This window comes from Microtus pennsylvanicus, chromosome 2 (genome assembly GCF_037038515.1).
Source record: "Microtus pennsylvanicus isolate mMicPen1 chromosome 2, mMicPen1.hap1, whole genome shotgun sequence".
Classification (NCBI taxonomy): domain Eukaryota; kingdom Metazoa; phylum Chordata; class Mammalia; order Rodentia; family Cricetidae; genus Microtus; species Microtus pennsylvanicus.
In genome coordinates, this window is record NC_134580.1 from 142026881 (window position 1) to 142036198 (window position 9318).

A 9318-nucleotide genomic window follows, 5' to 3' on the forward strand; every position below is an offset into this window, starting at 1 on the left:
CTACGATGGTCACGGCCTAACCTTCTGAAGCTGTAAACAAACCCCAAATTAAATGCTTTCTTTTAAAATTAGCTACAGCAATTAAGACACAACTCCACCATTTCCACTCCTTTAACACATGGTTACCAATCCTTTTAGCCTAGGCTTAGGTGAAGCAAGTCACTCCAGGGAGTCTTTCTTCTACTGGGAAAATCTTGTTTTCACTTGTCAAACACATGCCCTGAACCATCTGAAAACCCCAACCACTTGCTTTCCCAGATTCCCTTACCCTAAAATATAACTATACGACCAATGGCTAACACCGTCAAAACCATCTGCTAGGGGACTCCTGGGAGAGGCTGTCCTCAAAGGAAAACACAATTGAGCAGATTGTGGAGCACAGGAGGAAATACTCCTCTTTGCAGGGTAGACACCACCATGCCTACATTTGAGGGCTGGGACCTGATGGTCGCCTTTTGACACGAGGCATCAAGCATAAGTTCCAAGTCCTTTTCAGGGTCTAGAGAAGCAGAGAGATGGACAGAATCTTGAATCCTGGCGCAGTGGAGGACCTTACTTGCCACCAGGCCCTATGACCAGAGTTCAAATCCCAGGACCCACATGGTAGTAGGAGAGAACCAACGCTCACCGCCCACAGTGGTTCCCTCCACAACAATACTACACAGGCACACACAAAATAAATAAAAAGTAAATAAATGTAACTAAGTACACACAGTTCAAAACAACAACATTTAAAACCAGCAAGATGGCTCAGCAGGTAAGGACACTTTGCACCAAGCCTGAGTCATATGGTGGAAGAAGAGAACTGACACCCCCCGCCCCCCACCAGCAACTGGCCTCCATACATGCTCTCACACACATACAAAGCAGCAAATAAAGTAATTAAACACACACATACAAGCACATGCCCACACACAATCTAGAATCCTGGCAGGATTACCAAGCCATCAACTCAACCCAAACCTCTGCTGTCCCAGAATGACAAGAGACAATGTGCTGTGATGCATCTTCCTTCTTACTGAAGCTGCTTTGAGTTTTCTGCTTTGTCACTTACAACCCCGAGAAGCCCTAGTGGGCACCCCACTGCCCAGGAAGGCTGCAGAAGCAATGTCTGGATCACACCAGCTAGAGAGACCACTGATCTGTGCCCAGTGCAATAAACACTCTGGCAATTTGGAAGCGGTCTTGGAGCTTTAATCCAGAGACTCTGGCCTCACACATTAGCTCGCCTCACACCCCACTGAGAAGCCTGAGACTGTTCCAGGAGAGCAGAGACTCAGAGGAGGCCATGCCAGTGCCGCCTCCCTGACAGGGCTGACCCTAGCTCCCAAACAGCCTAAAGGGTTTGCTCTTCATTCCCCGATGGAACATCCGGGTCCCTTACTTGGCAGCCCATCAATTATTCACCGCGTCGTCTCAGTCTCCCCAGGACGCTATCAGGAGGAAAGTGATTGCTGCCCACCCTGCCCAGAGAAAGGACACAGCAACTCAGCACGGATAACAACAGCGCCCTCCTACTAGTGCTAAGCACTAAGCTAAGTTGTCACAAATACAACTTCACTGTAAAGTGGCCTTCAATCTTCATCTCAGTGATGGGAGGCAGGGAAGTGGGGGATGCGAACAGCTTCAGGCCAGAGAGCAGTGAGGACTCAGCCGGTCCTACAGCCCGGGTCGGTCCTTTCTCCGGACTATGGGAGAGGTGTCCATTTCTGCACCTCACAGACACCTTGAAATGATCCCACATTTGACCCTCAGCCTGTGTGTTTTCTGAGGGCCCTCCCCTCCTCCAAGCCTCGTTGTGCCGACAGGCTTGGCTTTGGAGCTTGTCAGATGGAGCGGGCCAGGTGCAGATGATGAGATGGTGGAAACTGAGCCACAGGAAGGCTGTGAGAAAGAAGTGACCGACAGGACCCAGGACCCTGAGATAGTCAGTGCCTGACTGCTTGTTTGATATATCCACCCAGCCATCAATCCACCTCTCCATTTACCAATCTATCCATCCACCAATCTATAAATCCATCCACCCATCCATCATCTACCCTCCCACTCACATACCCATCCATCTGCTCACCATCCACCTGTCCACCAGTCCACACATCCATCTACCTATCTACCCACCAATCCAGCCATTATCCACTCATCCACCCAGCCATCCGTCCACCTAGCCACTCATTCACTGACCCATCCATCTGCCAACCCATACACCCATCCATACATCCACCAATTCATTGATTCATCCGCCCACCAATCCATCCATCCATCCATCCATCCATCCATCCATCCATCCATCCATCCATCCACACACACCCTGAAGCTCTCTGAATCAGGCACCGTGATGCATGCTGGGAACGCAGCAGTGTGTATGATACATCCTTATGGGTGTAAAACAGAAACATGTGGACCAAATACCATTTCAAATAGTATTTAAAGCTCACGCAGGAAAGATACTGCATGAGTACGGGGAGGCGACAGGAGTCAGGGAGGTCTCCTGGGGAAAATAGTGGGGTAGGGACCATAGCAAACGCGGACGTGGAGAGAAGGGGCCCGTGGAACGATCCGGGCAATGTCAGCAGCCAGAAAAGTAAGCGCAAAAGGTCCTGGGGCAGAACAGACCATAAGGAAGTCAGCAGGACTGGGACCACACGAACCAGAAGAGAACAGGGAGGTGAGCCCAAAGAGCTCAAAGGGCCAGAATCTAGGCCTCAGGCGCATGGCGGCACAGGGATTTCATGCTGAATGTGACAGAAACCTCCGTGGGTTACAAGAGATGAATAATGCAATCTGACTTGCACCTTGGGCTGCTGGGGAAAGGACTGTGGGAAGCAAAGTGAGAGAAGGCTCCAGGGAGGCATTTGTGGCCCTCAGTCACCACAGAAAGAACAGGGTGTTCCAAATGTCACTAGGGGGTACGTTTCTGGCTACTTCTAGACCTTCTAGGCTACTTTGTGACCTTAGGCAAATTACTTCACCTCTCTGAGCCTTGTATTTGTTAGGTATTGGATCCGTGGCTATCAGAGTTTCCATACTGACAGCCAGTGAACCTTCTCCTTTCAGCTCTGGCTGCAGAAACTGCCAGAGTGTGAGCTGACAGCCCAGCCTGGGATCACAGTGAGGTCGTGATGCTGTCCGGGTGAGCCGACCAAGCGGAGAAAGAGGAGAGACCGCTCATTCCCACACACAGCCTCTTGCGACACTTCGAGACTTCTGCTTGTGCCCTGCAGCCAGAAGCCAGTTCAAACACGGCCCTTTGCCTGTTTCTTCTTGGGGAGCGCAAATCCCCACTTCCTGTCCCTGGATCTAGGGTCTTAAGGAAGGAGGGGCCTGCCTGGGACCTCAATGGGCTGAGCAGTGGGGGAACCTGTGTCAGGCCTAGAAATAGCAAAATAAGTCTGTTGATCCTAAGCCGGCTAAGGCTCCCATCTTAGAGGGAGGCTTTCTGGACACGGAAACTGGGGGAGGATTATGGTCAGAATCTTCTAGGAGGCGGACCAGGCCCAGGAGCCTCCTCAGAGTCCAGTGGGGAGAGAAAATGACTGTGGGCGCTTCCTCTCATCCCAGCAGCCAGCCCTTCCTGTGTCTACTGCAGCCTTCTTGAGCAAGTCAGTTCTCTGCAAATAACCCCAGAGTTCCCTCAGAGAAGGGATCAGTGAGGGGCCGGCCAGCTGGGCCACCAAGACTCCACGCTGAGAGGCCAGGCTGGCCAAGAGCCAGGCCTTGCTACTAAACTATGGCTGGCCGAACAGACAATCTCAGTCGCTTGCCTCTGGTTGTCTTTCCTGGGCTCTGCTCTCAGAGACATTCTAGTCTCTTTCCGAACTTGATCTCTCTGGATTCTCACACATCGCTTTTCTGGGCCCCTTCCCAACCTCCCTTGCAGCCCTGAACACACTGCGCTGTCATTTACTCCTGGCACCCAATACGCAGGCCACGTGAAGCAGCCCTCACCCTCCAGACACTCCCTGGTGACAGCCTGACTCAGAGGAATCGCACCTGCCCCGCTCCTCACCCCAAGCCCCTCCTGGCCCCCCAAGGCTTCCACTTTGCCCCACAGCCCACCCTGACTGATCTCATTCACTCATGCCTCATTCTCTAGGCTTCTACTCTGCTTTGATTCGGAAATCCACATCCTCCTCCACCAGCCACCGAAACTGCACCACACTGCAAGTCCATAAACAAGGAACCAGGAAGGGCCGCTCACACACAGTCTGAGCCTTTGGGCAGGCCTGTCCTTGCCACTAGCCTTCCCGTGTCTTCTGTAATCTCTTAAAATACCCACGGGTGCCTCAGCCTCCACCAAGCATGCCTGTGGGCTGCATTTATACCCTTCCTTGGTGGCGGAGTGGGGTTATAGTACGGCTGAATACCACAGCGGCAGGGCTGGCTGCTCTGGCCTGGATTTAGGGCCTAGAGGGCAGGACACCAGACTGTACTCAGCAAAGCCAGCCTGTTCTCACTGCAGTTGTAGCATTTTAGAGTCTTACAAACCCATCTCCATCCAACAAAGTGAGGTACACAGCACTGAATCATCCAAGGGGGGTGTCTTATGACACATGGGAAGGGTACAAGAGCGGTGGCCCTTGGAGAACTTGCTTGGAGTCCCTGCCTTTTACTAGTTCTCATGGTGAGGAGCCCGGAGCCGCGGCATAGGCCTCCAGGAGGGAAGCAGATCCCAGACTCACCTTGGCGGCCACCGATGAATTGGGCTTCTCCAGCAGATCCCAGAGTTTCTTCCTCTTCTCAGCGCAGCACGTGTTGTCGAACTCCTCGCCCTCCCGCTCCCGCAGAGTCTCAGCCTCGCGCTTCAGCTCCTCGTTCATCTGCTCCTTCTTCTGGTGGTAGCGGGCCTGACAGCAGGACTCCAGGTAGATCTCATCGATGCCCCAGTAGTCCAGCTCCTGGCTGAAGCTCAGCGCGCACATCTCCTCCATCATGTGTAGGCGGCCCGTGCGGTAGAAATTGAGAATGGAGGTAAAGGCGCCTGGGTGGCGGTCGAAGAAGTACTCATTGTCCTCAAGGCTGTAGTCGTCGCACACCTGGAGCAGCGAGTCGTGCGTGTTGCAGTCCCGGAGCTTGCCCAGCCGCGTGCGGGGCAGGCGGTCCAGAGTGCGCCACAGCACCTCGTGCGCCAGTCCCCCGACGTTGAGGCGCACCCGGCGTGAGCACGCCTTGCTGCGTACGATCTCCATGGGCTCGGGCGGCAGCGAGCTGGTGGAGCGCGAGCCATGCTTCGTCATGCCCGCCGGCATCGCTGGTCCGGCCGTCCCCGCCCCCCCTGCCCCCCCAGGCCGCTGTCACTCGACGGCAAGGCCCGCTGCCGCGGGGGCGGGGGGCGGGGAGCGCTGCGGGCCGCTGCGGTGCAGGGGTACGAGGGCGGGCGTCACGGCTGCCGTCTCACCTCCATCCCGACGGCTGCGAGGCGGAAAGCGAAAGCGGACGCAGGTCAGCGAACACCCTGCGAGGATCCTCCCCCAGGGTCCCCACCGGCCTTGACCTTCCCGAGGCTTAAGCGGCTCAGAGGGGGGTGGGGGTGGGGGTGGGGGACTGATGGCCGCTGTCCCTCCCGCCGGTGCTGAAGTCAGCCCCACCCCTGGACGGAAGGAGGGGTGGCTCTCCCGGTGGGAGAGGCCCCCAGGAGGCGCCCAGGAAGCCCCACCCCCGCCCTGGCGCAATCCGGCCGCCCGGGGCGCTGTCCGCCCCGTCGAGTGCTGAAACTCCCTGCTCTGCGGGTCTTGGGATGTAATGCCCAACCTGGCCCCGCAATGGGGAGGCAGGAAGAGGCAGGGAGAACTTTCTTTCTCTTTTTAGTGAGTTCTCATCTCCTCCCACCCAAGATAGTCAGGATTTGGGGTGGGAGCATAACGATGGCATTGGACTTGCTTTTTCTAAATCTTAAAAGATTTTGGGTCGAGTGGGGATTGTGGAGTCTAAACAGATGCCCACCTGTCGGAGGTCACCAGGCAACCCTGACCTGGGGCGACCCCACTCCTCACAACATCAGGACCTGAGGTCGCTCCCGAGACTAGGTGAGGGTCGAAGGAACCAAGCCAGCGGGGTCTCCACCTCCCTGTGTGCCCCCCACCTTAGCGCAGGAGGGTGCGGAGTCCTCCGGATCCGCCTGCTCGATGCTCCCCTCCCGCCCCCCTCCCCCTTCTTTCTCCTCCTCCCCCTCCTCCCGTTCCTCCTCCTCCTCCTCCTCCTCGCTCCTCCCGGCTATGGCTTTTTATAACTCCGGGTTCTGCGCCTTTGCCCGGGCTCGGGAGGGAAGGGGTGGGGGAGGTGGGAGGCGGGGAAACCAGCGGAATCTTCTGGCCTTTCGGAGCGTGCCCTCCTCCCGCCACGCACCGGTGATTTCGGGGGGTTCCCGGGGCCCACAGCACGCCGGGCGCACGCCCCGCCCCCCGCCCCGGGGTGGGCCCGCGCCGCCCCCGCCACACTCACCCCCAGGGCGGCCGCCTCCCGGGGCCGCGCCGCGCGCATCTCGCCGGCCGCCCGCGCCCCCGCCCGCGGCAGCGGCGGTCCCGGGGCCGGGCTGGGCCTACCCCGGCCGGGCGGGCGGGCGGGCGGCACCGGCACCGGGGCTGCGGGGCGCGGGCGGGGCGCTCTGCGGGGCGCGGAGACTGCGCGGCCCGGGCGATCGGCGGCGCCTCCGCCTCCACCTCGGGCTCCGGCTCGGCTCGGCGGCGGCCGCGGCTGCCTGCGCGAGATCAACAAGTCGGGCTGAGCTTCGGCTCTGCGCTCGCTGCGATTCTGTCCCGCACTTCGGAGCGCGGCGAGTGGCACCGAGGCGGGACGGCGCCACCTGCGGGTCGGAAGCGCGCGCGGCTTAACCCCTCCGTGCCCGGCCCTGGCCCAGGCCCAGGCCGCGGGGCCCACCCGGGAGGGCTGTCTGCGTTCTGGCCACCACGAGGCTGAACGCCTACTGCATGCAGACTCCGCACGTAGATACAGCTGCGAAGGCAACAAGCCTCCGGGTCGCGGGGCTGCCGGGAGAGCGACTGTAAACAGAAGTAGGGGACTATGTCAGACAGGCAAGATGCTGGGAGGATGGGAGAGCTGGAGAAGGCAGGTGGCAATTTTAAATAGCCCTTGCCTCGATTCCATTCCAGATTCTAAAATCAAATTCTAGGTTCTAGAGGAAGGTGGACAGTCTACCTACTAACAAATAAATCTGCAAATCGAGTGGGCAGGTGGGTGGTTGCTGCTGAGGAGAGACGTAAGGCCAAGGCAGCCAAGACTCAGAGCTTGCATGGTCCCATCAATCGCTCACCCATTCATGCTAGCTAGGACGGCTGCTTCTGTGGAGCTAAGCGTTATACTCAACCAAGGGATGCACTGCCCCCTGCCTCACTCTGCAGTGGGGCATGCAGACTGTATCAGGCCATCTCGAGTGCTGTGGGGTGGCAAGGTTTGCATGCAGAAGGGTCCAGGCTTCCCTCCAATCGGCCACACTTAGGCTCTGCCTGGTCTTTGCTGGTTTGTTCTTTCGCATCCATATCTGTGGTGTGGTATGAGGGTGGCAGAGATGCAGAAGAGAGAAAACCTTGTCCCTGAGGGGGAGAGGGGGCAGAGATGCAGCAAAGAGCCTTGGCCTGGAGTGGGGAAATCTTAATGAGACTTAGTGCCCTGAGATAAGTCCCTTCCCCTCTCCACTCTTGGTCTCATTGCCTTTGCATCACACAGAGCTGTTTGGAAAGATCTATCTCATCAGTTCCCTCATCATGACGCAGCCCAAGCTGCTTCTGCCTTCTTTCCCTGTGACCTCTGCTCTGAGCTCCCCGTCCCTTCTCTGCCTCCCACAGGTCACGATGATAGCCACATGATAGCCATGCCTGTCAGAGTGAATGTTCCATTGCCTGAACTGAATGCTGTTGTCACAGTAGTGAAGCCTTGCCCGGGTTTTCCTTGCTCTAGCTGATAGATCTGGTTCAGTCCCTCCCTCTTCTCTGCTTGCCCAACGTGGAAGCAAGACAATCAACTAAACGTATTTTTATTTTTTAATGAGAGTGCTAACAGGAAATCAGGAGTGCGATGGGAAGGGATGGGTTATACTGAGAGCTTTACCCAGGTGCTCAGGGAGGGCCTCTTAGAGGCCGAAGACAGACTCCACAGGTAAGAAGGGAGTCAGCTACGGGGAACTATGAGGCGTTCCAGGTAGCGTGTCCAGGTCAGAGGTCAAGGGCAAATGAGGAACAAGTGCCTTCCTGGCTACTACAATATCAACATAGAAAGCACAAGACTTGCTTCCCTTCCTTATTGTGCCAGATGTGTGTGAACTTACCACAAATTAAAATCACCTGAGCAGGGAGCTGCATCTAAGGCATTGTCTTAATTGATGTACAAGAACCTACCCAAATGTGGGCAGCGCTTACTGGTAGGAGCCCAGATTAAAGGGCTTGGAAAAAGGAAGATTGCTCCCTTTTGCTGGCTTGGCCTTGCCTCTTGCTGCGGAGTTGGTTGATGCTGCTGCTGTTGCTGACAATGACGGTTACGATGATGATGACAACGACGACAATGATGATGCTGATAACGACGATGATGGTGATGCTCGTTCCTTCACTGATATCAGAACCAGCAGTTTTAGACTTCCAGTTTTAGACTAAGGACCTTCAATTCTCCAGGAACCTACAGATTTTCAGTGCTGACTTGGGACAGCTGAGGCACCTCAAGGACCGAGAAACTACCAGATCCTGGCCTCATGGTGCTGGGATCATTTCAGAGTAAGCTGACTAAATACATTTTTAACATATTTGATATATAAAATGTCTTCTATTTTAACATGTAAAATGTGTGTCCTATTGGTCCTGTTTCTCTAGAAAACCCCAGCTCATACAAGGTGCATGTGTGTGTGTGTCCGTGTCTGTGTGTGCGTGCATGCATGTGCATGTGTGCATATGGAGGCCAGAGGTCAACTTTGGGTATGCTCCTTAGGTGGCATCCATCTTTTTAGTTTTATTTATTTGTTTAGAGATAGCTTCTCATTGGCTGGGAACTCGCCAGCTAGACAGGCTGACTGGTCCATGAGCCCCTGGGATCCTCTTGTCTCTGCCACCCCTGCCTTGGGATTGTAAACACACACTGCAATGCCCGGGTTTTGTTTTTTGTTTTTTTGTTTTGTTTGTTTGTTTACAAGGGTTCTGGAGATTGAACTCAGGTCCTAGTACTTGTGAGGCAAGCACAGTACTGGCAGCCACTCCTCAGTCCCCATCATTTCTTCATCCCTTACCCACCCACTTCCCCTGAGATTGCTCCCTACCTCACGGGCAGCACTTGTTACCTGTTCAGTGGATTTTATATTATTTTTTGCGTTTCTTCTTTCTA

The 9318-nt window shown here is 55.7% G+C and overlaps 1 protein-coding gene across 1 annotated transcript in view; it reads right to left on the minus strand.

The window, feature by feature from the left end:
• Positions 1–7007, minus strand: part of Kcnb1 (potassium voltage-gated channel subfamily B member 1) — an 84232-nt gene extending 77225 nt beyond the window's left edge. The window contains exons 1-2 of the mRNA XM_075963125.1: positions 6439–7007; positions 4680–5409 (exon numbers count right to left, since the gene is read on the minus strand). Coding sequence (XP_075819240.1) covers positions 4680–5246 — 567 coding nt within the window. The 5' untranslated portion in view covers positions 5247–5409; positions 6439–7007. The remainder of the gene's footprint in view (positions 1–4679; positions 5410–6438) is intronic.
• Between the last annotated feature and the right edge of the window lie 2311 nt (positions 7008–9318).